At 37.6% G+C, this 24,916-nt stretch overlaps 4 protein-coding genes across 8 annotated transcripts; 3 read left to right on the top strand and 1 right to left on the bottom strand.

The window, feature by feature from the left end:
• Positions 1-1,354: 1,354 nt before the first annotated feature.
• Positions 1,355-6,269, top strand: LOC133739160 (T-complex protein 1 subunit beta). Its single transcript, XM_062166893.1, has 12 exons — positions 1,355-1,502; positions 1,755-1,786; positions 1,885-1,941; positions 2,429-2,494; positions 2,604-2,715; positions 2,949-3,077; positions 3,253-3,324; positions 3,509-3,624; positions 3,884-3,960; positions 4,188-4,673; positions 5,179-5,494; positions 5,956-6,269. Exons 2-12 carry the CDS (start codon positions 1,781-1,783, stop codon positions 6,100-6,102), a joined length of 1,584 nt encoding a protein of 527 aa, XP_062022877.1. The 5' UTR covers positions 1,355-1,502; positions 1,755-1,780; the 3' UTR covers positions 6,103-6,269.
• Positions 6,270-7,290: 1,021 nt separating this feature from the next.
• LOC133736958 (enoyl-CoA hydratase 2, peroxisomal) lies at positions 7,291-10,709 on the top strand. Its single transcript, XM_062164574.1, has 11 exons — positions 7,291-7,449; positions 7,591-7,613; positions 7,702-7,807; positions 7,908-7,972; positions 8,130-8,202; positions 8,372-8,411; positions 8,674-8,746; positions 8,851-9,001; positions 9,694-9,764; positions 10,198-10,371; positions 10,451-10,709. The coding sequence occupies exons 1-11, from the start codon at positions 7,399-7,401 to the stop codon at positions 10,536-10,538; spliced, it is 915 nt and encodes a 304-aa protein (XP_062020558.1). The 5' UTR covers positions 7,291-7,398; the 3' UTR covers positions 10,539-10,709.
• Positions 10,710-11,937: 1,228 nt separating this feature from the next.
• Positions 11,938-18,028, top strand: LOC133741150 (uncharacterized). 5 transcript variants are annotated; one of them, XM_062169095.1, is made up of 16 exons: positions 11,938-12,132; positions 12,452-12,789; positions 12,941-13,061; positions 13,220-13,337; positions 13,896-14,017; positions 14,440-14,511; positions 14,887-14,955; positions 15,059-15,139; positions 15,212-15,331; positions 15,409-15,483; positions 15,655-15,735; positions 16,299-16,372; positions 16,470-16,530; positions 17,007-17,062; positions 17,414-17,499; positions 17,588-18,028. In XM_062169095.1, exons 1-15 carry the CDS (start codon positions 12,013-12,015, stop codon positions 17,496-17,498), a joined length of 1,593 nt encoding a protein of 530 aa, XP_062025079.1. In that variant the 5' UTR covers positions 11,938-12,012; the 3' UTR covers position 17,499; positions 17,588-18,028. The 5 variants fall into 5 exon arrangements, 4 of the variants coding, with proteins under 4 accessions (XP_062025079.1, XP_062025080.1, XP_062025081.1 ...); XM_062169096.1 differs by having other exon boundaries at positions 17,414-17,500; positions 17,604-18,028; XM_062169097.1 differs by lacking the exons at positions 17,414-17,499; positions 17,588-18,028 and adding an exon at positions 17,192-17,369.
• A 547-nt stretch (positions 18,029-18,575) lies between these two features.
• Positions 18,576-24,474, bottom strand: LOC133741148 (uncharacterized). The gene is made up of 13 exons (XM_062169094.1): positions 24,318-24,474; positions 23,935-24,196; positions 23,538-23,760; positions 23,248-23,448; positions 23,091-23,161; positions 22,545-22,707; positions 20,674-21,267; positions 20,104-20,484; positions 19,935-20,010; positions 19,785-19,848; positions 19,311-19,446; positions 19,004-19,117; positions 18,576-18,933 (listed from the first exon to the last, which is right to left on the bottom strand). Exons 2-13 carry the CDS (start codon positions 24,042-24,044, stop codon positions 18,868-18,870), a joined length of 2,199 nt encoding a protein of 732 aa, XP_062025078.1. The 5' UTR covers positions 24,045-24,196; positions 24,318-24,474; the 3' UTR covers positions 18,576-18,867.
• Between the last annotated feature and the right edge of the window lie 442 nt (positions 24,475-24,916).

Below are 24,916 nucleotides of genomic sequence, written 5' to 3'. Positions count from 1 at the left end.
CAAAACATTTATTGCCCCCTAATAGACATTTATTTCCCCCAATAGATTTTTATTGCCCCCTAATAAAACTTTTTCTTTTTCTTTTTTCTTTCCTTATAGGCCTTCTACCCCCATTTACCAAAAAAAAAGAAAAAAGAAAGCAAAACGACATTGTTCGAGCCCAGACCCGAACTCATGTGCTGGCGCGTGGAGCTTCGGAAGTCTGCATCTCAAACTCAGATTGACTCCGGCATTAAATTTCTAGTTTGCCTTGAAATCGGAGCTTCCCTTGAACTCAGATCGACTCCGGCATGTCGAACTCAAATGGACACCAAAGGGAGGCTGCAGTTGCGACAATTATAAGGTCTCGGCAAAGGTGAGGTTCCGGTCGAGGGCGGAGGCCGCCTTAGAGATGGTCTGGTACGGCAGCATTCGATTAGTGATGAAGTGGTCTGGACCCCTCCGGTGCGCAACAACGACTCTGCTCCAGTGTTGTGGGCTCCGGTGAGGTCGGAGTCTAAGGGATACATGCTGGAGAATTTGGGCGCGGTGGTGAGCGAGCAGGAGAAGAAGATAGAAGTTGGCGGCGGATAACAAGAAGAAGTCGTTCTAGTTTGATTTGAATCTTCAGACACTGTCTTTCTGAGTCGAGAGAGAGATCGAGGATCTGACCAGATCGTGAGAGAGAGAGTGTGTGTGTGTGTGTGTGATCAGAGAGATGAGAGAGTGTGGCATTTGATGTAATTGTTTAATTAGGTTGAGGATAGATTTATCATTATACTCTAAATTGGATTAGTAGGAATAAAAATCTGTTACTGGGGTAAGTAAGATAATTTTGGCCAATTTTAGTGTTTTGGGTCAATACTTAATCACAACTGTTCGTGGTGATCCAACTATTCAATTACATGGTTAATAACAATTCGCTAATGTAGTCCAACCTCCAAAGCAACAAAAGCTAGCGAATGAGGGTTGAGGGATCAAAATTGGGAAATAGTGGTCTATGACATTTTTTATTTTGTTTTTTATTTTGAAGAGACTTTTCAAAATTTTGCTTATCCTAACCGTAAGAAAAGGAGGGATTATATAGGTAGCAGCTCTTTTTGACATTTCCCATAGTGACGGGTTTCTATGTCGTAATCCGGTTGAACAACTAATGAATTGACATTTATTAAAAAAAAAAAAAAAAAAATTAGTGTGGCAAAGTAGTTTGGTTGGGTTGGAGACTTAACCCGAAAAATTGCACACCCCTAACAGGCCTAGATCTCACTTATTTCATTCGCTGGCCTATACGTAGGAATGGGCCGGCCCATTTTACAGTCGCGGAGGTTAGACATAGAGTTCACTTTGAACTATATATAACCAATTAACACTGCACCCTCCTTTTCGAGCATTGCCGCTACTAGAAGTGTAGAGAACAAGTGAAAACCCCTCTTCGCGACGCCGTAACTAGATTTCGAGCCGGAGATCCAGACTCTCGGATTCTCCGTCCGTCGTCTCCGACTTTGATTTCTCCGTCAGATCAGGTAAGTTGCTTTCTCACAGTTAGGGTTACTCGGTTTTGAACTTTTTGGAGGTTTAGGGTTTTAGTTCAGTTTTTCATTGCTTGAGTTTCTTTGCATAGTTCTTTTGGTTTTGAGGAAAATGAGTAGGAAGGAAACGGAAATGGACGAAGAACTTGTTCTTTCTTTAACATTTAGGGTTTAGGTCGTTACTATAGGCTGTGATTTGTTTGTTTGGTTTGCTTTTTATTTAACCTCAGTTCATAAATCTTGCAGGTTCGAGTCTGTAAGATATATACAGGATGCCGGTATGGAAATGTTAATTTATACTGCTTACCAAAAAAAGTTGTTTAATAAATGGTCCAATTCTGTGTGCTGTATTTGATTTGAGTGGTGAATGTGATAGGGCGATAACATTTTCAAAGATGAAGCTAGTGAGGAGAAAGGAGAGCGTGCCCGATTGGTAAGTTTGCATTATTTATTGGAAGTATACTTGCACTAATGTTTTTCATATTTTCCGTATTGGTTCAAGAGACATAGCTGAACAGAATGTGTTGCGTCTTAGAATGACTGACTATATAGCAACGTACTTGGATTTGAATGTTTTGCTTTACTGCAAGGCAAGATGTGATTGATTAGAATTTAGTAACGATGCAAATCTGTGGGGTAGGATGGCTAAAATCGTAGCTTGGGTCAGACTCTCTGGAGGTCATTGGTTTGACAGGATGACACTAGTACTATTGCTTGAAATTTATTTTATGGTTTTGGATATAATGAAAACAGTGAAGAATTGCGAACTTGAATCTTAGAATGGGGAAGAAAACTGAGGCAGACTCCTGAATTTTTTTATTGTAATAGGTTACTCTGTGTTTGTGGGTGGGGGGTTGTTAGTCAATTCCCCTTCTGAAGCTTCTATTACTAATACTTGTAACTTATCTATGATTTTGTAGGCTTCATTTGTGGGTGCAATGGCAATTGCTGACCTCGTCAAGACAACCTTAGGGCCAAAGGGGATGGTGAGTTTCTTTTACTTAACTGTGTTTCCAGACTAAATGCTACTTACATTTATAATTAAATTTACTGTCTCCATATTTTGGTTCTGGTCTTGTTGAACTACCTGGACAGGATAAAATACTGCAATCAACAGGAAGAGGACATGAAGTTACTGTTACCAATGATGGAGCCACCATCTTAAAGTCGCTGCATATTGACAATGCAGCTGCTAAAGTCCTTGTTGGTATCCTAAAAATTGCAGTTACATTTTTCAATCCATATGTACATATGTGATGATTGTAACAGACTCCTGAAATTTTCTTTATGTTGAGTTATTTTTAACATACTTAAATTTTTTGAAAGCCTTTGATGGCACGTTATCTGTGATCTTATAGTAGTTATATATTGAAACTGACAATGGGTGGTGGAAATAGATATTATCACTCAATATATGATGATCCTTAACACAACTGTCAGATATTTCAAAAGTTCAAGATGATGAAGTTGGTGACGGGACAACTTCTGTTGTTGTTCTGGCGGGAGAACTCTTGAGGGAGGCAGAAAAGCTAGTTGCAGCGAAGATTCACCCAATGACAATTATATCAGGTTTGTTGTGGGTTCTACCTGAACATTCTCTCTCTCTCTCTCTCTCTCTCTCTCTCTCTCTCTCTCTCTCTCTTCTCTCTCTCATAAGCATACTATTACACTTCCCCTTTTTAACTGTACTGTTGAAATATGAAAGTATTTCGGAGTTTGTAATGCTGCTTGTTTGATTGTGTAGGTTATCGAATGGCAGCTGAATGTGCTCGTGATGCTTTGTTGAAGAAGGTTGTTGATAATAAGGCTGATTCTGGTATGTACTGCTGCTTACTTTTCTAAATGTACTTGCTGCTTCTTTTATGTATCTAGCCCTTCAATGTTTATATGAATTTGATGGATCCACATGGACTCTGAGATGGCCACTTATGATTGGCTTGGTCTGGCCTTCATTATCCATGTTACTTATAGCTGATGGATAACATTATCCGATTGTGCAGAGAGATTTAAGTCAGACTTGATGAAAATTGCAAAGACTACTTTGAGCTCCAAAATTCTTTCCCAGGATAAGGAGCATTTTGCGCAACTAGCAGTGGATGCTGTGATGCGACTGCAGGTGGTTATTATCAACTTAACATTGGGTAGTTAATACCTTAAAGAAGTTCAATCTTAATGTTGTAAATGTTTGCTCTAGTTGGGTGGTTAAGTCCGCTCCCTGCTGACATTGGGTTGATATGCTATTGCTAGTGTATTATTAGTGTGCGCGTCGTCCCTTCTCACAGAATTCTGTTTTGATGAGTCGTTTTTTCCGTAAACAAATATATATCCTTGTCTTGTATTTCCATGTTGTTTAATAAGGCTGTTGCAAATGGCAGGGAAGCACCAACTTAGAGTCTATACAAATTATAAAGAAACCTGGTGGATCACTCAAGGATTCCTTTTTGGATGAAGGGTAAGGAAACAAATGGAATTTTGAGCTCATGATCTCTTCACTGATTGTACTGAATTTATGTACGTTATGATGCTTAGGGTTTGCTAGATCTGATTATTTTGGTTCTGCAATGTAGTTGTGAAGATCTTTCTTTTCAGTGCGTTCAATTATTGGCACTGCCTAAATACATGCTGTGAAGGTTCTTGTATTTAGGGCTCTTCTTGACTTCTGGTTTCCTTTCTTTCCAGATTTATTCTTGACAAGAAAATAGGTCTTGGTCAGCCCAAACGTATAGAGAATGCCAAGATTTTGGTTGCAAATACAGCAATGGACACAGACAAAGTGAAGATTTATGGGGCTCGTGTTCGTGTTGATTCAATGTCTAAGGTTGCTGAAATTGAAGTGGCCGAAAAAGAAAAAATGAGGGAAAAGGTGAAGAAGATCATCGGTCATGGGATTAACTGCTTTGTTAACAGACAGCTGATTTACAATTTCCCAGAAGAGCTGTTTGCAGATGCAGGAATACTTGCAATTGAGCATGCTGATTTTGATGGCATTGAACGTTTGGCCTTGGTAACTGGTGGTGAAATTGCATCAACGTTTGATAATCCCGAGTCAGTTAAGCTTGGGCACTGCGATCTCATTGAGGAAATCATGATTGGTGAGGACAAGTTGATCCACTTTTCTGGTGTTGAACTGGGCCAGGCTTGTACAATAGTATTGAGGGGCGCAAGGTATTTCTTCGCTTTACATTTTGTCCTTTTCCAGTGTAGTTCTGAACCAGTACTTGGATTGGATGCATTTTTGACTTGGTTTGTGGCTTCTGGTGTTCATATATCTGCCATTATCATTTTAGAATGCCAGAGCCATGTTTACCGTGCATTAGTATCGTGACTTGTGGTGGGTGTAATTTTGCTATGACTAGAGAACATGGCTGCCAGTTTTTATTCTTCTGTCTTTCAACTATGGATATCCATGTGCATATAAGTTTGGATGTTATTTCAAAAAAAAAAAAAAAAAAAAAAAAAATTTGGATGTATGTCTTTAAGTGTTCCTAAAAAATGTTAGCTTTTCCTGTATATAGACCCACACGTATACTATATGTATAGACTTTGAGAAGCTTGTTGTGTAGTGGATGTCTACTCTAATCCCTCATTATAAAAAAATATTTTATGTATTTTTGTTTTTTATACCATTGAGTTGGATGCTCAATATGACATTTTCGTACTCCTTTGGCAGCCATCATGTGCTGGACGAGGCTGAAAGGTCTCTGCACGATGCCTTGTGTGTTCTGTCTCAGACAGTCAATGACAGCAGGGTTTTGCTTGGAGGTGGATGGCCTGAGATGATTATGGCCAAGGAAGTTGATGTGCTAGCCAAGAAGACTCCTGGAAAGAAATCTCATGCTATTGAAGCCTTCGCACGGGCACTCTTGACCATTCCAACCATCATTGCTGACAATGCTGGTTTGGACAGTGCTGAGTTGGTTGCAAAGCTACGTGCTGAACACCACAAGGAAGGATGCACTGCTGGGATTGACGTCATCTCTGGAACTGTAAGTACTGATATTTAGAAAAATAACAAAAACAGAAACAGGAAACTTTTGATGTACAGTGATTGCTTTGGAAGGCTGCATTCGTCATGCATTCCTGACATTCAAAGTGAAGCATATTGTTGCATATGTTAATAATAACAAATATTGTTGGGTATATTAATAGGGGTTGTTTCAAGTTTTAACTAATTGGATTTTAGTATTTGTTACCTTGTAATGAAGTGTATGCATCTGATTTTTTAATGGAGGGAGTCTATGGTCTTCTAAAGAAAACTCATATATCAACTGTCCTGCTTGTTTTGTTGAGTCTCTGATTAGTATAAGTATAGTGTAATGAGGTGGGGATGTATGTTGGCATATTAAGAAATTGTGTAGTTTTTTTTGTATCTAATCCAGAAACTTCTTGAATCTGGTTCTGGACTGTCATAATAATTTGGTTTCGGGCATTGTTTTCCTTCTGGCAGGTGGGAGACATGGCAGAACGAGGGATATCTGAAGCATTTAAAGTTAAGCAGGCTGTCTTGCTCTCTGCGACAGAGGCCGCAGAGATGATTCTTAGAGTTGATGAGATCATCACATGTGCACCACGACAGAGAGAAAATAGAATGTGAAAAGCTGGATAGAACAATATTCCAGTAGCTATCAAACTGTTTTGACATATGCCCTTGTCGCGGCACTTATGTATGATTGTGTATGTTGACGTTTTAGTTTGATGGGATTAAGATTTTGCAGAAAGGTTTTGGTGTGGTCTAATTGCAACTGATGACTTATTTTATGATTTTGTATCAAGAGTTTTGATGGTTGGAAAAAAACAGTAATGGCGGATATTTTCTTCTCTCTATAAAATTTTTGAGGAAAAAAAAAAAAAAAACTAGAATTTGCCCCCTCTCACTGTATATATATATATATATATTTTTTTTTTTTTTCTATAAGCCTGATTCTCGAAGACATGCCTGCCAAATTGGGGATTTAGTAATTTGAATTGTGCCCTCTCCCACCTTGGCATACAACTTTTGTTTTTAGGTTATTTAGTAGTTTACCATGCCAAGGTTCATAACATATTGGTAAATGAACTGATGGGTCAACTAGCATTTAGTCCAATGTTGAGACATATATGTTTAACAAAAAATTGGTAAATGTCTCGTGTTTTTGACTCATCTGTCACCCTCTCTCTTTGAAGGAAAAATAAAAATAAAATGTTTTAGGTAAAAATAACAATTAATACAAGTTAGAAAAAGTGTTATTGACCCAAGGGGTTTGGTCTGGCGGAAACTTGGTTAGGTTTGCAAGTTAGGCGAATGTGAACTGCATACTCAAAGAGGTCCAACGTTCAATCATCTGCTTTTGAAAAACACCTCCTTGTGAGCTTTATTCAAATAGAGTAGAACAATAATATTATTTTTTATTTATCAAAAAGCAATATTACATAATAAAACCCCTACAAGTCTACAACCCCGTCAATTGATTCAAAAAGCAATATTACATAATAAAACCCAAACTAAAACATCTGTATTCTCATGTCCCAAACTAACAAACTTATCGGCTACAAAATCGACCTCTAAAAACGACATGACGAATAAACTCAAAATGAAGTGCAAGCAATTTAATATAGTCCACTCCACCACAGCAATTTTTCTTGTTTTTGGATGCGAATCCACCAGAACAATAGTTTGTTGTGTCTACTAGTTGTAGGCTAATAGGCTGCGTAGCTTTTATAAAAAATAAAAAATAAAAAATAAAAAATAAAAAATAAAAAATAAAAAATAAAAAATAAAAAATAAAAAATAAAAAATAAAAAATAAATTGCTAGAGTCGTGCCCACCTCAACTCAGACCCGAGTAATAGTCTTCTTCCCCAATCCAAATCCAAACTTTGAGTGTCAAATTCGAAAGAGAAAAACAGTGAAGATGTCATCGGACTTCGATCCTGATCGCTTCTCTCCTCCCAAATACCCTGAGGTATGTATGTGCACACCCTCTTTCTACAGCGCTCGGCTCTGTGAATTAATCCATGGTTATTCAGTAACAATACGATTCACCTCCTAATATTTTCCATATCTCATTTTGATGAACATGTTGATATGATACTGGGGACTTCAGACGCCGTACACATATTCCGAGAGGTAAAACCCCCCCGTTTGTTAAAGCTCAAGCATTCTTAGATAGAAGAATATGATATGTTATTAAACTGTGCTGTTTGCAAATTGGCAGAGATGTGGCTCTGTATGCTTTAGGTGTTGGAGCTTGCGCTAGGGATGCGGTAGATGCTGATGAACTTAAATACGTTTACCACGAGAATGGGCAGAAATCTATTCAGGTGTGGTAAATTGAATTTTACTTGTTTTTGCTTTCGTTAATTACAAGTGATTGGAATAATTTGAGTTAATGGTATGGGCATGGTGGTTTGTTTTCGCTAGGTGTTGCCAACATTCACTGCTCTGTTTTCGCTCGGAAGTCTGAAGTTTGAAGTACCAGGGTTGGAGTAAGTATCAAGTATAAGGGCCCCTTACATGAATACACTCTCTTAAGTAATAGTTTCTTTATGAACTTCGTGAAATGTCGGTGCTTGTTTGTATTGTTATAAGCCTTCTCGACTTGATGTGAAGCTGATCGGAACTTCTGGTTTGTATTGCCACCAGATACGATCCGCGTCTTTTGCTGCATGGACAGCAATACATAGAAATATACAAGCCACTTCCTACAAGTGCTTCTGTAAGGCCTCTAATCAAAAGCTGTATATGATATCTAGTTCATGCTATGCCGGAATGTGCAGTTTATTGCCTAGATATGGAATTAACAACTATTTTGTTTTGATTTTGTTTTTCGACCATGCTTTTCGTTGAAGAGATAATAAGTTTATGTTGCTTTGTTGTTGATGCAGCTAAACAATACGGTGAGTCTTGCTGGACTCCATGATAAAGGTTTGTAACCATTATCAGAAGCATTTGTTTAACTAGCAGAATCATATCCATATTAATATGAGGTAGTTTGACTTTAAGGTTCTTTGTAGTGTGATAAAGTCATTTGCATCACGCGATTGTTCTGTGATACCCATATTTGCATGGGGTATGTGTTGGATGTGTATATATCGCATGAGTACTTGTTCATAGTTCTATTCATCCATTTTCTTCAAAGAGATGGTAATGTTCTAATAAGTAGTTATCTTCCCTAATTTCCATGCAGGAAAAGCTGCTGTTGTTGAGATGGAAACCAAAAGTTATGATAAAGATTCTGGTGCATTGTTATGCATGAATCTGTAAGTGTCAAGTACTATTTGAAACAGCTGGTCTAGTACTCTGTGTAATTCTCTAAAATCATAGTACTGCTATGTAATTGCACATCTGGGGTACTACTCTACAGGACAACTGTCTTTCTGCGAGGTGCTGGTGGCTTCTCAAAATCATCTCCTCCGTTTTCATATTCAAACTATCCAAAGGACAAGGGTTCATCTGTGAAAATTCCAAAAGGTCAACCTTTTGCAGTTTTTGAAGATTGTACACTACCATCTCAGGCATGTAACTTTTATTTTGTTATTGCAAGAAGTAGTCACTGTGGTAGAGAGTTAGGAGGTTACTCTTTTATTTTTCATTAGTATATCCCTTGATCATGCTCCTTTTTCAAGTGGCATTTGGTCCACATTTTTTCTAAATAATCAGCAGTGATTAGCTTTTATGGAAGCTCAGTGTCGTGAAAAGATGTGGTCCCACTCCCCCCCCCCCCCCCCCACCCCCCCAAAAAAAAAAAAAAATTCAAGACCTTAATTTTTAAGCACTTTTCGAGATAACGGAACTAAAAATTTTTGACGCTATCTTTTAATACAATTTTTCAAAGAAGGAAAACAAGAAAATTCATATAAAAAATTCCCATTCTTCGTTAGTTCTCCCCCTTTTGTCAACTTGGGAATTGATGCTTATTATGTTCACTTCGTGTATTCCTAAGACTGGACCAATGGACAGCTGTTCTTGGCTTTTGCTTGCAACCAGGTGTATGATACTTATGTCTTTAATCAGTATGTGGCCGTGAACTACCAAAAGTATGTATTTTACCAAAGAAAAATAAACTCAGAAAGCATGTAACTGATAAATATGTGTAAAATTTGGATATTGTATACATTATTTTCAGATAAAAAGATAATTACATATGAAACTATGGGTACATTAAGATTCTGTAGAAATTTTTTATATGTTTTATGCTCTTTTGCAGGCATTACTGTATAGGCTATCTGGGGACTATAATCCTCTGCATTCAGATCCCATGATTGCAAAAGTTGCAGGGTTAGTACCTCACTTATTACATATGTGAATGTTTTAACTTTTTACTGCCAACTTCGCTTCAGGTTGTAGTTCTCTTCTTTCACATGTAGATGTAGAAAGTGTGGCCAAATAAGCACTATATGATTTCTTTCTTTGGTCATTTCCTATTCTTCTCGTGTCATTTTATTCAGTCCATGTGATGTTGACTTTGATATCACTTGTCCCTTGAAAAAATACATTGCATTTTATGTTGTTTTGAATCAGAGTAGACTTTTCATTTTGGAAATAGCCCATCTGTTAAATGTTTGGAATTGTGAATATTACTTGTCCTAGTTTCTCTACTTAATTTTTGTAGTCATGGTTGTATCTCATGCCATAGATTTCCATTTTCATGAGACATCCAAACAAACTTGGTTTTCAAGTATTCTAACTATTGCGTGTTGCCTTTTCAAAGATTCACCCTGCCAATACTCCATGGGTTGTGCACACTTGGATTTGCAGTTAGGGCAATTATCAAATGTATATGCCGAGGAAATTCAAACAGGGTGAAATGCATATTGGGCCGATTCCTTCTACATGTTTACCCTGGTGAAACATTGGTCACTGAAATGTGGCTCGAAGGCTCAAGGTAATTTGGCTTCTCATCAATTGCCAGAACTAATCTATTTAAAAGCACGGTGAAGTAAAGCTTTCATTCAAATCTGCAGGGTAATATATCAAACAAAGGTGAAAGAACGAAGCCGGGCAGTGCTGTCTGGCTATGTTGATCTCCACGGTTTATCTTCATCCGTGTAAAACACTTTGTTTCTATCCATTTGTAATAATAAGCCTATGAAGCATTGGTTGTAAAAGAACAAAAGAAAACATGAAAAAGGGAAAGAAATAAGCACGCCTGGTATTTTATTAGTCGGCCACTCTTATCTAAGTTCCTATTTCCTAAATCCTAATACACAATCCTCCCTCTCATTTGGTATTGCTGTAAACTATGAGATTGCGTATTGTACATTCAGGGACATGAACTTTTTACCTAATAAGTGATGGTTCACTTGCACTGCCGGTGCATAGAAGAATTCACAATAGTTTGAATAGCTAGTTTGAATAGTAGTGTCTTCACTTCTCAAAAGAAATATACAAGTTGTAATGGATCGTTTCTTAGATAGAGTATAGTTTATTAGATAGAGTATAATAATCGGTTAATCTAGTGCAAATAGATGGAGAAAATTTTATGTACATTATATAAGGTATGGTATCTATTTTCCCCAATGAAGATTGGGCAAGGTCTAATGAGGTCACAACTTTTCTTAATAAAGGCGGGACTGATAATTTTCTTGTCGGCTGCTAAAATTTCATTTTAATGTGCCCATGCAAGCGAGGTTGACAGTGTTTATGCAAGAGAGACAAGATTAGTTTAGAACATAAGTGAGCGAGCCTATGAAGGTCCAACCATGCAGTTTCACTATGAAAATATGTCTTGATCATGTGGAAAACGCAGGACTTTCACTAAAAGTTTTTTTTTTTTGACAATTTCACCAAAAATTGTGGACTATCTTCAACATAACAAACAAGGTGATGCAGGTTTTATTATCCGAAATGATCAGGGTATTCCTATCCTGGCCTCTTCTAAGAGGCTAGGTCATTCTAATGTCCTTGTAGCTGAAGCTATGGCACTCAGAGCAGGTCTACAAGCAGTTGTTATTCATGGCATGTCAAACATCAAAGTTGAAGGCGATTCAAAGACCTTGATCGACTGTATTAATAATAGATCACAATTCCTTGGAAGATTCATATGCTGGTTTTTAATATCAAAATATTGGTGTCTCAATTCTCGGACATCAAATTCAAGCACGTTTGGCGTGAGGCGAACTTTGTTGCAGATGCTCTTGCTAAAATCATGGCCTCCCTCTTTTTGTACTACATGCCTTTAATTTTGATTTTCATGGAATAGGTTATTTTAGGGGTTCTTCGTTGTAACTTTATTTCCTTATATAAAAAAAAAAAAAAAAAAACACGTTTTTTTTTGTGAAAATCTCATGTTTTGGTTTTTTCACTAAAATACCCTCAAATCATGATTTTTATACACTTGTGACCGAACTCAAAAATTTCATCCAAATTGTTTTTTTTTTTTTACGAAATGCCAAGCTTAAACACTAAAACGCAGCGTTTGGAGTCACCGTATAAAGTCATAAAGCCATAAAACCCTTAAACGGAACTAAAAACCTCGAGGACTTCCTCGATCCTCATAAACTGACTGAACTCAGCACTTCTCGAAATGGCAACAGAAATCGCAAAGGCTTCTCCGGCGACCGTCAATGGCGACGATGTGAGGTCACTCTACGACGTCGTTCGGGCTCTGCCCAGCCACGCCGTGATTGAGTTATTCTCAATAGGGGTGAGCTTCTTTAACCTCGCACCTTTTGCGTTTCGCCTTATTTCTTCATCTAGGTTTTGTTGATTCGAGCATCGCTTAGGGTTTCAGTACATCTGAAATTTATGGAATGGATTCGAATTCGGTTTGTTTATTTTAAGATCAACGCTTAGGGTTAGGGTTTCACTATGTATGAAGTTTATAGAGTGGAGTGGTTTTACTGTCTAGATCGTACTGGATAATCTTAATCCTACTACATCCATATTGCGGAGGCTAGTATTGATAGTAGATGTGGATGGATTGTTTAAATGTGCTTGAAATTTTGAGTATTATTTTCTCGTAGGTATGCACCAGATGCATTTTGCGGTTGTTTGGGGTCAGAGAGAGCGTGCATTATCGGTCTCCACTATCACCGTCCATGCTGAGCTCAGTTTTTTCGTATTCAACCGATTTGGACAACCACAATAGTTTAAGAGAGCCGGTGGTTTGTAGGCTTTGTTTAGGAATCTTGCAGTTTACTTATTGTGAGGATAAGGATAAGAAGGTGGTGAGAAAGGAGAGTGCGGATGGGTTGGCTGGTTACATTTCTGACCTGATTAGGGAACAGGGATTTGAGATTGACGGTTTTTCTCTTGAAGTGTCTATACCACCGGTTATCCTGGAAAACGAACGCATTGTTTGGTAAGGATTGCATTTTATGCTATATGATAAAGCATTTCTATAATTACATTCTAAGTAAAGCTAGTTTTCTGTTCAGTTGAAATTTACGTTTCTTTGAGCTGGTGTACAAATTTTGTATTGTGGTTGTTTTAATTTTGCATTTCTTGTTTAGGGATCATATGAAAACAAAGTATGAATCTGAACATTGGTTTCAAGAAAGGTCACTGCCTGAATGCATTTCTGCAAAAGATGCTTTGAAAATTTCTCTTACTGAAACCCTAGAAACAAAGCTGGTATGCAGTGATTCTCCTTCCTGATTTGATTTGCGGTATCATCTATATGAGATAATTATATAAATAAGAATTTCATTGAGAACGATTAAGTACATATGATTCATCTGTATGTCAATTTTAAACATGTCACTGATCTACTATAAATTGAAGTTTTGCAGGATTGCAAATCAAGCATAGGCACTTTCCGCATTCGTTTGACGTACACATACCCTATATCATCAAAAACAATTGAGAATTCTGTTGAGGGGTTCCACGGCAGCAAAAGAAGAAAAACAGGCACGTTCATGTTATACTACCAACGTGTTCCTGTCTCTAACTATTTTAAAGAAGTAGAATTTAAGTACTGTTTGACACCTATATGCTAGGATAGCATTCCCTAGATTGCATGTTTTAAGGGTCCCTCTCTCCTTCTCATTCTGCATCTTTGTACAATTTGAGTGCAAGAATCTTGGTTAATATCAAGTTTGGGATATACGTAGTGTATAGAATAGAACCTAACTACCTAAGTGAACCTTGGTAATAACAGCTTTTGCATTTAAGTAAATGTAAGAAAAGGTATAATCACATAGTGGGATTCCCCACAGCTCATTATTTATGTGTTATCATTCTCTCCCTTTTGAAATTCTAATTGTTACACCAAAATCAAGTGAGGCAAATCTTCTTTTGCTGTCACGTCTGTGCATATATTGTCAGTCCACCATCCCTGCATACTGATATCAGTATCACATTGACATTTACCCTCTCTCCTAGTGGTTAACCTTAACCCTATCCAATTCCAAATTCTTGTAAACAGCCTGATAGTTGATGTGCCTTATTAACTGTTACATATTACAGGCACACATAATGGTTTGGACACAAGAGATGATGACATTAAATGCTCTGGATTTTCAACAAGTGAAGCTGGGAGTCTGCAAGCTATTGAATTGTCGAAATGTCTGAAGTTATGTCTGGAGCAGGTATTTTGTTGAAATTTCTTTTGGTCTCATTTCACCTTTTCTTTGCAATGATCCAATGACTATTGTATTTTCTATTGTGGGGAGTGGGAGGCATAATGATAAATAACTTTATTTGTGGGATAACATTATTATCTTCAGCTATGAAATTGCTAAGCATTTTTGTTTGGATATACTTTGCATACATGTAATGAGTTGCCCTTTTCAGTATCAAGTGTTGTCTTTTTCACAGCAGATTGTTGTTCATATTGATTGATGCTTGTCTTTTTGTACTTCAAGTTTTATATGCAGTGTTTTCTAAATCTGTTGTGTAGTTCTAATTGACTGATGCTTGTCTTTTTAATTCGTTGCAAGTGCCTTAAGATTGCTTGCTGAATCTGTTATGTTGTTGATTCTAATTCCACTTAGCTTTTCATCCTTTCTAGACCAATGAACCTTGCTGTTTGGAGTTCCTCTGTTACCGGACACAAATATACTTTGGTGGGAGATACCTAAAGGTAAGCTAATTGTAATCGTTTCCACTAGTTGTTACTTTTTTAAGCATATTCAAACGTGAGCTTTAGAGTGGTGTTGAGATTTGAACCTCCTTAGCTTTGCAATCCAGATCTCATATTTATTATATTTGTTCCTTTCAAGTTTTTCTTGGTTTTCCATGAGAGCATGAACCATATTCACTGATTTGGGGATGCCATGAAGATGTAAGGATTATTTTTCAGATTATTTTGTTCAAAGGGTTCTTTCTCTCTCTTTCATATCAAGGAGTAACTGAAGTGTCTGTTTGGTTGTGTGTGAAAAATGGTTGTTCAAATGTGAACTTGAAATGTTTGGCTCAACTTGTCATGTGGACTAGCTAATAATTCTTTGTGATTCAGTACTCGAGAAATGTAAGTCAAAGCTGTTGGATTATTGATGATGAAAGAATGGGAGAAGCATCTGTTGAGGTAATTCCCAGTCAGAATATTGGCTATAATCATAGCAATTTTTTGCTTTTTCTTCTGGAAACACGGGGTGAAATTCTGACAGTGATTGTGGTATTCTTTGTAGGAAATAATGGGTAGCAACATTCTTCCTATATGTCGTGGTGACAAGTACAAATTTCATGCTGCGGGCAGAGAAGATATTGATGTAATGCAGATCTTCTTTACTGTGCTTTGGATTTAGTAAATGAAATTCTAAATTATATAACAATCTGTTTAGGTTCGGATGTTGGGTTCCGGAAGGCCTTTCCTGGTTGAGGTACAAAATGCGCGCTATGTCCCATCGCAGGAGTCTGTAAAAGATCTGCAAACAAAGATAAATAATTTGCAAAATAAATTGGTAAGCTCACTGCCTACTTTATAGTGTTGTTTCTTGCTGTCAATGAACAATTACAAAAGAGCACATTATGGAAGCAGGTTGGTGTGAAAAATCTGAAACTGGTGGGCAGTCAATCATGGGATCTCATGCGTGAAGGAGAAGCAGAGAAACAGGTTTTTCTTTTCTTTTACTTACCTTGACTCCCCCTATCTTCTGTGTCGTGATGAAATTTCTCATCTTTTGGTCTGTATCATGATTAATATGCATGGATCTCTGAATTGCCTTGTTCAAACCAGACCATGATTTGATGGCCTATTGTCCCACTGTTTTGTACTTTCATGCAGAAGCAATACACTGCACTTGTGTGGACTTCTCGCATTCTCAAGGATGAAGACTTGCAGTCTATATCTTCAATTAAGGACATGGTGAGCTGTTGAATAAGCCTCATAGTTGTTTTCTTTTCCTATTTGGTTATCTTAAACTTGAGAGCTTGACATGACAGTCTTCATCAATAAAATTTTGTGGAAAGTCAGTGATTGCATTTTGTATGGATTAAGAATTTTTATCAGCTTCATACTTGGCATGTAAACCATATATGTTTAGATGACCTTGCGTACGTACATGGATGTATAAAAGAGCCACAGAAACTAATTCCACATTATGTCAACTAATAATGGATAACTGGACATCATGAAATAACCAAGATATATTTGCAGTTTCTTGTTGTCTTTCACATGACTCACAAGTCAAGCGGACCTCATGATGGGACTAAGTGGAAATGAAAGTCTAAACAAAGAAAAATCAGAATAATTTAGTTGTCATATGCTTAACCACTTGGGAAATGTTAACATTTTGGTCAGTTTTTAATATTTACTTTACTTACTATATACGATTGAGGGAGTCTTGTTTTGCAAATAATAGTAGTTTTCTTCTGAGGCTTTCTTTTTCTTAATTCGAATACTGTGAGATATGTATTTATATTGCTCAGCGTATTCTGCAAAGGACTCCAATCAGGGTGCTTCACCGCCGCAGTCCATTGGAACGTGAAAAGATTATACATTGGTTAGTGGATCATTCAAATTTTGTGGAACAACAATTATTAGACGCTCTCAGTCATCGGAAATTAATTAGGGTTTTATCTCTTTGCTGTCCAATATAGGATGAGAATTGAGAGGATTGTTGGAAGTTCTCAATATTTTCTTCTGCACCTATGTACCCAGGTAAATTTTACAGCTTATTATCATGATAATATAATTTGAAGCAATGAATTTGATTGACCTTAAATTTGGAATAAGTCTTGAAGAGAACCCATAGGCAATGAATCCTTTCATTCCTATTTTTCAATATATTTAGTGCTTTGTTTTAAAATATCAAAAAGTTGATTTAGGGAATTGCAATTAAACCCTCCTATTCGGTTTTTCACGGTTTTTATATTAACTCTTCTGCCTGTTAGCATTTTTATTCGGCTTCCTGAAGTAAGGTTGAATAATTTAGAGGACCATATTTATGAATATTTTGAACAGAATTCAACTTATTTATGTATTTGAAATTTCGGCAATCGACTACTATGATTTAACTCTGTGCTTTAAAAGTGGAAAGTGGTGCCCCCACACAGACCACTCTAATTTAAATGGAAAATCAAGTGCCGAAATTCTTGATGAATTAAAAAATAACTTTTGCATCTCTCTGCATACAGGCTGGAACATATATCAAGGAATTTGTTCATGGGGATCTTGGACGCACCCAACCTAGGTATAATTTAATTCTTTTGTCACCTTGAGTTTGAGGGGTTGGATTACTGTCTCGTACAAAATGTGCAACCATGTAACATTTGTTCTTAGTCTAATTCTCTATGGATCCTTCTTCGAGAAAATTTTCAAGGGTGTGGTTCTGTATTCCATACGTCTTCTCTCTCCCCTATGGCTTATAGAAGTCTCATTGAAGTTTTTCTCTTGCTGAAAGAATCAATCTGCAAAAAGTTTGTAAAGCGAGTTTATTATGAGTCAGTTACGAATGTTCATGGGGGGATTCATCGAAAGCTAGAGTAGAATATTCACACGTTGACTGCATTTATAGTGAATTTGATGAGGCTGTCTTTTGCAGCTTTGGATCAATTCTTGGTACTAGAGCAGAGATACTGCGACTTGACGTAACGGATGTTAAAATGGATTGTTTTCTCACTGAATGAGGTTTATAGCTTCCCCTGTATTATTTGTCATATATTATATTTAATTTTTTTTAGTTGTACAGCTTGAAAACTGAGTTTTGCCCTTGCAGGAATCGTTCTTAGTGAAAGCACTGCTGAAGCTGGAGCTTTAGGACACATGAATCAGTGGAACTTTAGGTCAGAGGATATCATTCTCGGCTTATAAGGGAAATGTCGACATGTTTTTGGTTGACTTCCATGTATAACTTAGGCTGAAACAATTTTTTTGTGTTTCTTTTGCTGGTGAGGCTGAAACAATCTTTTAACTCGATGCATGGCAAAAAGACGTCACTAAAGCCTCTAGTATTTTTGTCAAGGTTTTGGTTAACGGGCCTGAAGCCCAGGTTTTAAATAAACGGCCCTGAAGCCCAGGCTTTTAGTTTTGTAGTTAACAGGCATCAGGCGCAGGTTTTGGTTAACTTGGGTCCTCAGACACAGTATTTTAATTTGATAAACGGGCCTAATTCTCACGTTTGAATATTAACGGGCCTCGATGCCAAGGTTTTATTTCATGGATTTAACGGGCTTCGAACCCATGGTTTTGTTTAAGGACATTACGGGCCTCAGGCTCGGACCCATGTTGTAAGTTCGAGGACATAACGAGCTGTAGGCCAACTGTTTGGTTCAGTGTAATTGGGCTTCAGGCCCAAGTATTAATTCTCAGGGCCCGCTACCTTACCCACATTTCATTAACGGGCCACATGCGCAGCGGGCCACGTTTTTAGTTCTCGGGCTTTATAGGCCTCATGCCCAAGTTTTTAGTTAACAGGCTTTACAAGCATCAGGCCCACTTATATTTAACTGGCCTCAAGCAGACTCTTTAGATAACGGGCTATAAGCTTACTCTATATTTGACAGGCCTGAAGCCTACAAATTTATTTAATGGGCCTCAATTCTACGTTAACGGGCTTCAAACCCACATCTTCAGTTAACGGGCTAACACAGGATTTTTCATGGAACAGTGTAATCTGGGCTTAGTTTAAGTTCCACGGCTACACATATCAGGCATGATTCTGTAAAGTTTATTTTGCTTTCAGCTTTTCGACTGACCCTTCAAGCTCAGTTTAACACTTATATATATATTTTTTTTTAGTACAAACTTAACACTTATAATTTAACAAAACTGGAGGAAAAAAGGAAAAAGGCAGCCACAAGGGGCTTGCAAAATGTCCCATTGTACCAAAAAAAAAAGAGAGAATAAAAGGCTCGCAAACTGTGCCCAGCTATAAAGCAAAAAATGGCCTGCACTGAGGACTGAGCTAACCAGGATACCTTGGACTGCCGGGTTACCCAACCCATTATATTAAGTTAATAACCATGAAAATTGACCATATCCATATACTCCACCTCTTTATTCTATCCATGATGCACCCAACATCTTAGCCATGAAACTAAACCGGTCAGCAGCTTCATCAATCTGCAGTAAAAAAAACCCAGGTATTAATAAAATGACATTCATATTTAATACAAACATAATAAATATTCACCATTTTCTGTGTCGGACGTCCAGCTCCATGCCCTGCCTTGCATTCAATGCGTCCAATAATTGGATTGATCTGTGGACTTTTCTCCAAACTTGTAATTAACACATATTGCAATGTCTGAAAATAAAAATAGCTCATTAATCACTACGAAATGATGCTGTATCGAAAAAAGAAAGAAAGAAAGAAAGAAAGAAGAAAAGACACAAAAATGACGATCAAGCCTTCTTAGGCTGCATGGTTCACAAATGATACGACACAGCAAGAAAATGATTCAGTTGTCTTATGACTTCCATGCAAATAAGAGACTAACCGCCAATAACTTCAATGAGTGTAATGGGACAACTCGGTCATCATGATCTGCAGTCAATAGCATGGTAGGTGGGTACTGCTGACATTGGTTTGGATGTTGTTCCCATGGTCTCCTGACGTTGTGTAGAGGCGAGTACCTGAAAGTAACGGGAAGGAAGAGCAATAAGCAAAAAGAACCATAGAAGCTTGCATCCCAAAGAAATGCAGAGAAGGGTGTGACAATATGCAATCCACCCTTATGTTGAACATTGAAAAGATTAAGAGGCAATACGCAACCCACATTAGGAGAGAATACGTGTTATGGAGTTCTAAGAAGATTTGGGGTCAGAGCTATGCCATATATCTAAGCACAAGATGAAGGGCATACCAAGATAGGGAAAGACTAGTACAAAGGTTTAAACATTGGCATAACCACAATGAGATGTTCCAATCAGATCTTGAAATGCAAGGTAATTAAAATTAAAACAACACTTACTTAATTAGCCAATGGAATTCTTCCTCCTTGTCAGAACATCCATAATCAGAAGTCCATGCATGACCTGCAGAGCTCTTAGAAATCACACATCTGCCTTTTTTTTTTTTTCTGAAGAGAAAACTCAGGGTGGGCCCAAAGAAAGAAACTAACCTATGGTAAACTTGTGGAACCTCAGCATGTCCATTACACCAACATGAGCAAGTGCACAACCAAAAAGATCAGGCCTCTGCAACAAAGCACATTTTTTTTAAATTTCATCTATGCAACACTCACTGCAGTTTAAGATGGTAAACATTTTCTAAAAGTAAAAAAACCACACCTGATTTATGCAAGCCCCGATAAGAAGCCCCCCATTACTTCCACCTTCTATGCACAACTTGCTAGGTTGGGTGTAACCAGCAGATACAAGGTATTCACCAGCAGAAATGAAGTCATCAAAGCAATTTTGCTTTTTTGATAGGGATCCTGCCTTATGCCATTCCTCTCCATACTCTCCACCCCCACGGATATTTGCTAGGCAGTAAACAACACCTAAATGTCTTGTAAGTACCATGCGACTAACGCTGAATGATGGCGTAAGACTAATGTTAAATCCACCATATCCGTATAACAAACAAGGGTGTGATCCATCCAAAATAATGTTCTTTCTGGCCACAACAAATATAGGTATCTGAGTGCCATCCTTACTGGGTATGAATACCTGGAGAATTGAAAAGCCTGTTAAGGAAACAGCATTTGCTGGTTTCAGCACTAGAGGAGAAACGGCTACTCCAATAGTATTAATAGTATTAAAATCAGAACCGGAACAATGTGTTAACTAATTGAAACTAAATTAGAAAGAATGTGATAAAGTAAAGAGTCATTCAATGTCGGCCAAAACAATAATTACCTGATCAACATGGAAGTCTGAGCGCTCAAACCCAGGAACTGTAATTTCGCGAAATACCTTCATATCTGGAACTTCATTGTCTAAATTACACTGATATATTACTCCCGGTGTAACAAAGCTTGTAAAGCCAAAAAAAATTGTACTATCTTCACGTCTTGCAGAAATTCCAGTAACTGAGCCAATGTCAATAGGCAATTGATGCACCAAGCTACCCGATTTCAAATCCCTGATCTGTAGAACATACTTCACATCACTCAAGTAACTAACAATCATTTGGGTACCATTTACAGCAGATGCCGATTCAAGTACGTCTTTTTCAGATTCTTTAATCACGTCAGTCCAAACAGTTGGTTCCTTCAGATCAACTCGGACCAACTTATATTTCGGAGCATCTTTATTTGTCAGCAAAGTAAAGACAGTGTCATCATTTGCAATCACATGATACTGTGCCTCAAATGTATCAACAAGCTTAACAACCGGAAGCAGCTCATTTTTCGCCCTCAGACCTTCAAGCCCATTAGGAAGTGCAGACATGTCGCAGTAGTAAAATTTGTTGACTGGGTCACAACCCTCATCAATATATATAAGAGCATACTGCAGATTACACAACAGTACAGAATAGTTAGGTCAAATAATCACACACATGCTACTACTCCTTGTATACTTTACAAAAACATCAATCCATAACAGCCATTTCAGAATGCGGTAAAACGAGTAGAAAACCCATATCAGAACTATTAGTCTATTATAGCCAATATTTTTCCATGAAAACATAAAGACAGTTATATCACAAGGTGCATATTATAGTATGCCTTTCGCACATTCAATTCTATAAACAATAAAGCAACTTAAAGGCGTACAAGTGTATGACATGATATAAAGAAGGATCAGACTTAGACACCCAACTAGATTAGATAGTGAACGTCCAACAGCACATATTTGTTTGACAGATCTATATTGCTTGGTTGTTTGACAATAATATAATTTGTATATTCAAAAGTAAAGACTCAAATAATTAGGTGGTTTTTTGATTTCAACATTCTTTCGTAGGGATACAACGTAATTTGCGGAAGCTACTGCGAAAGCTACGACCCAACACATTCCAGCCTATCGCTCATGAAGTCACTTGAAAAACAAAATGCTACTAATATGTAGAAATACTAAAAATCTATTCTTTCTTTTGTTGTCCTTCATTAAGTAAAAAGTCTAAAAAAATAGAAGAAAGGTAGATCACTACCCAACCCATATCCTATTTCTTTCCCATTTTGTTTTGATCTAATCCTTACCGTCCCTTATTGTCTCTATGAAACAATCGGAGGACGCCTTATTATGTTCTGTTCTTGACTAGGGGTTAACGAAAAAAGAAAAAAGGTATAGTATGTAAGGTATAAAAGGTATATTAAGTAAAAGCCAATTACTCATTCAATCGAATTAATATTGATTGGATCAAATTTGAATTCGAAGCAATGGATACTTTGTGATCCAGCAATTACTTACTGTTAGTTCTCTTAATTGAATTGAAATAAAAATACTAAAACCCCAATTAAATTCTAGCAACCCTCTTACAGACAAGGACCCATTTCTCCACCTATAGGAGCCTGCTTCACATAGATCCATATTGGTTCCAACTCTCTAATACACAGAGGGACCATTTGTCCAACTATAGGGGGCCCATACTTCGAATAGGATTCACAACATGAATGGAAAGAACAAGTGACATGAGATGAATGGAAAGAACAAGTGACATGACTTGATTTTAAGGCTTCTTTTTTAAAGCAATTCATATTACTACTGCAACACTATAGTACGAGACAAAAACAAAAATAACTCGCACCAAACATCCAGGAAGATAACAGAAAAAGACTATTTACCTTCCCATCATCAGTAACACTGGCTCCAAACAAGTATTTGGGATTTTCAGAATCTTTCCAGCATAATATGTCTTTTGATTGATCCGTACCCACAAAATGGTAGTATAACTCATGATGAAGATTTGCGTTGGTCTCTGTGCCAGCATCAATGTCCTCTCCTTCTCTACAGCACATAACAACCATTGTTATACATTCAATTTCATATTTTGCAATCAGCCTTACAATAAAGGATGAAAGCTATTCCTGGCCCCAATAATACATAATTATCCTAAAAAAAAATAAAGTTATTCCTTTCTTTACCACTTAGCTATTGTATTCAGATTGCTCAATTTGAAACCAAAAATAACCAGAGCAGAGCCTTGAACCATTTTTAACTTTGAAATATTTCCCAGCTAGAACAATAATAAGCACAGTATTTAAATCTCCAAATTTTCTTCTTCTGATTAGATTTGTCACAACCAAGTCACAAGCTACAGCTATTCTAATTAGAGAAACATATAACATTATGCTGAATGTAATAAAGCAGGATTGCTGTTTGCCACTTACTTTGGAGCTGGATAGCGGCTATAGAAAAACCCTTTGTTATCATGTGTCCAACTAATTCCAGAAAACTTGACCTGAAAAGGCAAAACAATAATTAGTTTCTCTCATATGGATCCTCATTTCTACTTGTATCAGTTCATATATAAACTCCAGAGCTTACCCAAGATAAAGTTTCTGGCTCCACCTTCTTATCCTCAACGCGCATCACTTTAATTGTTACCCAATCACTGCCACTTGTACTAAGGGCATAGGCCAAGTACTTGGCATCCTCACTTACTGAATATGTACTCAAAGCTACTGTCCCATCTTCACTAAGCGTATTAGGATCAAGCAAAACCTCCGGTTCTCCATCTAAACTATCCTAAAACAACAATAAAACACAGTTCAATACAGAGCAAGTAATGAATCTATAAGCATTTCAATAAAACCAGTTCTAACCTAAACACCAACCTGCACATAGAGCACGTTTTGAGCTTGAAGCCCGGTGTTATGGGAGTAGAAGTACTTGCCCCCTCGCCGAAAAGGTGGATCATAGCGTGGGTGATCAAACAGCTTGGTGATTTTATCAGATAGCTTCCCTCTGACATCATCGCATTCCTTCAGCACCGACTGCGTCAATTCCACTTGTTTCTGTACAAATTCCTTCGTCTCTTCCGAATCAGGATCTTCAAGCCTTAATAAATCATCCAAAATAGAAAATCAAACTCAACGAAACCCTAAAATGCTTAAATTAACCGAGAATCAGGATCTTCAAGCCTCAACAGATTACCAAAAACACAAAATCAAATTCAACGAAACCCTAAAATGCTTGAATTAATTGGAAGTGTTAGGGTTTCGGACCGTTTACCATCTATAAGGATCGGCAACCTTGACGCCGTGGTAGTCATCGACGACGGACTCGTCTCGGCGGACGCTAGGGTACTTCAAACGTAGGTCTAGGGCACCGAGGGATCCCATTCTAGGATTTGAGGATGAAACGACGACGGAGGAGAAAGAGCGAGTCGATTTGACCGGCGTTGACTGCGGCGGAGTAAATAACCACCGTGAACAATTGGAGAAGATGAACGGTCTTCTCCGGCGAAAAGCACAATCAAAATTGGGACGACGCACTGCAACACATAGCGATTCACGAGCAAAATGAGAGAGATTAGATTTCATCTTTGCCCTAATAAATTCAAACGCAGATTCAATTCAAAGGCTTAAATCGATAAACAAAACGACGGCGTTTACCTGATGACGAGCATTGCAGAGAGATGGCGGGGACGATTTGAGGCGGTGGGATGCTCTGGGCAGCGGGGTAAATAGAGAAAAAGGAGTGGGGAGAGTTTGGGATAATGACGAGTCTATGACAACACTCCGGTACTCTCGCGCGCACACAAGCTATACCCTTTCGACACGTTCAAGGGCTTTAAGGCTTTTCGTTACGATGAAAAAGAGGGGGATAATGACTAATGTCCTCATTTGGAATGGAATGTCATCATATTGTACCCAGAGCCCACAACACTAAATATGGAATCCATATTCCATATTCCATATTCCATATTCACTCTTAGCACTTCTGAGCCATAACTCGGTTGGAAGTTGGAACACTAGTTTTTGTGGTGGATGTGAGCGCTTTCTTTCTAATTATCAGCACTTCTTCGGATTAGTAGTCATCACTGACGTCTCATGGTGTACATGAGAAGCTGTAGTTGCTGTTTTTTCCTCCGTTGTTGAAGATAAATTCAGAACTTTGGATCAAGTTATGGCTTTAGATTGTATTGCTTCCCTACTTATAGCTTTACTTTATGATTCAATGAGATGAAATATGACAATTGTGATTAAAAGAA

Source organism: Rosa rugosa, chromosome 3, assembly GCF_958449725.1.
Source record: "Rosa rugosa chromosome 3, drRosRugo1.1, whole genome shotgun sequence".
Classification (NCBI taxonomy): Eukaryota; Viridiplantae; Streptophyta; class Magnoliopsida; order Rosales; family Rosaceae; genus Rosa; species Rosa rugosa.
The sequence above is the reverse complement of the archived record's forward strand: the minus strand, read 5'-3'. Positions and strand labels throughout refer to the sequence as shown.

What these genes read in the sequence shown, in the direction of transcription:
- LOC133741148 (XM_062169094.1), bottom strand. Translation starts at nt 24,044, where the DNA reads ATGGGATCCCTCGGTGCCCTAGACCTACGTTTGAAGTACCCTAGCGTC. An exon ending in GTTGCCGATCCTTATAGATG is followed by an intron (nt 23,761 to 23,934) that starts GTAAACGGTCCG and finishes TGATTTATTAAG; the next exon opens with GCTTGAAGATCCTGATTCGG. An exon ending in CAGACTTCCATGTTGATCAG is followed by an intron (nt 20,485 to 20,673) that starts GTAATTATTGTT and finishes TCAATTCTCCAG; the next exon opens with GTATTCATACCCAGTAAGGA.
- LOC133739160 (XM_062166893.1), top strand. An exon ending in AAGGAGAGCGTGCCCGATTG is followed by an intron (nt 1,942 to 2,428) that starts GTAAGTTTGCAT and finishes ATGATTTTGTAG; the next exon opens with GCTTCATTTGTGGGTGCAAT. An exon ending in CCCAATGACAATTATATCAG is followed by an intron (nt 3,078 to 3,252) that starts GTTTGTTGTGGG and finishes TTGATTGTGTAG; the next exon opens with GTTATCGAATGGCAGCTGAA.
- LOC133741150 (XM_062169095.1), top strand. Translation starts at nt 12,013, where the DNA reads ATGGCAACAGAAATCGCAAAGGCTTCTCCGGCGACCGTCAATGGCGAC. An exon ending in TTGAGTTATTCTCAATAGGG is followed by an intron (nt 12,133 to 12,451) that starts GTGAGCTTCTTT and finishes ATTTTCTCGTAG; the next exon opens with GTATGCACCAGATGCATTTT. An exon ending in TTGGTGGGAGATACCTAAAG is followed by an intron (nt 14,512 to 14,886) that starts GTAAGCTAATTG and finishes TTTGTGATTCAG; the next exon opens with TACTCGAGAAATGTAAGTCA.
- LOC133736958 (XM_062164574.1), top strand. Translation starts at nt 7,399, where the DNA reads ATGTCATCGGACTTCGATCCTGATCGCTTCTCTCCTCCCAAATACCCT. An exon ending in CTCCTCCCAAATACCCTGAG is followed by an intron (nt 7,450 to 7,590) that starts GTATGTATGTGC and finishes TGGGGACTTCAG; the next exon opens with ACGCCGTACACATATTCCGA. An exon ending in TGCTGGACTCCATGATAAAG is followed by an intron (nt 8,412 to 8,673) that starts GTTTGTAACCAT and finishes ATTTCCATGCAG; the next exon opens with GAAAAGCTGCTGTTGTTGAG.